The following is a 2,013-nucleotide window of genomic DNA, read 5'->3' on the forward strand; positions in this document are numbered from 1 at the left end:
CTATTAGCTACACCATGGCCATCCTAAATGCTTCTTGGACTCTCTTGTAAGTGGGTGGGAACCGGAGGCTGGTTGCTCTCTGGCAGGACAAAAACAGAAGGTGCAGTTTGTCATATTCAAGGAAGACATTGGCCTCCCCTCCCTGCTTTTTGCTGGCCAGAGTCTAGAGGAGGGGGCTATCTCAGGTCACACAGTATCTCAACACCAGCGGAACACACCGTAGAAGTGGGCAGCATCTCAGCACCGACAGCCTGGAGCTGCCCTGTGTGCCCAGTGTGCTGAGCTCAGGTACGGAGCAGCAAAACAAGCCGTCTTTCCTGAGGTTTCACAGCTGCCGGCTCAGCCGCGCTCATCTTGCCCAAGTTCCCTGCTCTTCAGTGCTATATCAAAAGCAAGCTATGCCTAAGAACATGCTGTGCTACTATCTGGTGGCCTGCTGTCCCCCGTCCCATGCTGAGCGGTGACGGCCATGGTGTGCTCAGGCTTCTGAATGGCTTGAAATGGTTTTTTCCTTCAGAATTAAAGATGCAAGGCAGAAAGACACGGACTTGAGCTGAGTGTTCGCGACGCAGAGCTAAGGATCAGTCCGAGATGGCAGAGGTGGAGGAGACACTGAAGCGACTTCAGAGCCAGAAAGGAGTACAGGGAATCATCGTGGTGAATACAGAAGGAATTCCCATCAAGAGTACCATGGACAATCCCACCACCACACAGTATGCCAACCTCATGCACAACTTCATCTTGAAGGCAAGGAGCACTGTGCGAGAAATTGACCCCCAGAATGACCTCACTTTCCTTCGAATCCGCTCCAAGAAAAATGAAATTATGGTTGCACCAGATAAAGACTATTTCCTGATTGTGATTCAGAATCCAACCGAATAAGCCAACTCTTCTGGTTCCCTGTATCATTCTTTAATGTAATGCCTGAAAGAATACTAGTGTTAATCATGTCAAATAACTGGCCCGTGGAAAACGCCCTAGAGCCCATGCAATCCAATCCAGTGACCAAGGTTGGTCTGGCAGCTGTGCCCAGCCCCACCAGAGGAATCCTTCTGCTGTTCCAGGCACCCCAGAGTTCCCGGGAGGGCTCTCTTTCCTCACTTCCAGGTTTTGGAGCAAGAGCCTGTGAGAAGCCCACACCCAGCTTCCTTCTGACCTTTAGTTCACTTTGTTGCCCTTGGAAAAGGCTGTTTTTCTTTAACTAAAAATAACCAGAATGCTTAAAAAAAAGATGCAAAGTAGCCTGTGCCTGCATGGTCTTGCTGACACTGGACAGTTTCCCAGGTTGTCTGTACCTAGGAACCAACGGGCATTTTAAAATACAGCTGATGCCCAGACTCAACCCTGGGAAGTTCTGAGTTAATTAGACAGGGGCAGCCTGGCCATTGATATTTTTAGAGGCTCCCCAAGTGGTTGTGACAGACATTGGGTGTTGAGACCCACTGTCCTAAATGCTGAGCACATGCTACAAGGGGTTGAGATTAGCCCCCATAACCACCCACTGAACTCAGTGGCCAGGGGCATTGGAGCCCATTGATTTGACACTGGCTCTTCAAAGCCTGGCCGAGCACCCTGTCAGCACTGTGCACATCACCAGAAATTAGCTGCTTCATGGCTCAAGAGAAGGGAATGCTGTTCCACACACCAGTAACTCATGGCCTAGAAAAACTCCTTTCCCTGTCATGAAATTTGGCCTCGTCCAGGCCTGCTTTTGACAAGCTATGATTATAAAGTCGAACTGCAGCAGCCTGTGACTCCAAGCATTGCAGTCTATCCTACAGGGCACTTGCACACCTGCTAGTTATAATTGGATTCTTGTCTCCGTACTGCTGACACCTGCTGCCTGTGCTGAAGCATCCTGCCCCACTCCCGTCCCTCCCCTCAGAGTCCTTCCCAAGCAGTCTAAATTTATCTAGAAGAATAAAGAAGGAGAAGCTCATCATCAGACATCGAAGCTGCTGCAGAGCTGTGGCCACACTGGAGAACCCAACAGACCCTCTCAAGATGGAGCTT

General features: G+C 50.1%; 1 protein-coding gene across 1 annotated transcript; it reads left to right on the forward strand.

Moving 5' to 3' along the window:
• The first annotated feature begins 538 nt into the window (after nucleotides 1-538).
• LOC308633552 (dynein light chain roadblock-type 1) lies at nucleotides 539-1,230 on the forward strand. Its single transcript, XM_081266398.1, has one exon. The coding sequence runs from the start codon at nucleotides 592-594 to the stop codon at nucleotides 880-882; it is 291 nt and encodes a 96-aa protein (XP_081122524.1). The 5' UTR covers nucleotides 539-591; the 3' UTR covers nucleotides 883-1,230.
• The last annotated feature ends 783 nt before the right edge of the window (nucleotides 1,231-2,013 follow it).

The sequence above is a fragment of the Spermophilus citellus genome, assembly GCF_964194105.1.
Source record: "Spermophilus citellus genome assembly, chromosome: 14".
Lineage (NCBI taxonomy): Eukaryota > Metazoa > Chordata > Mammalia > Rodentia > Sciuridae > Spermophilus > Spermophilus citellus.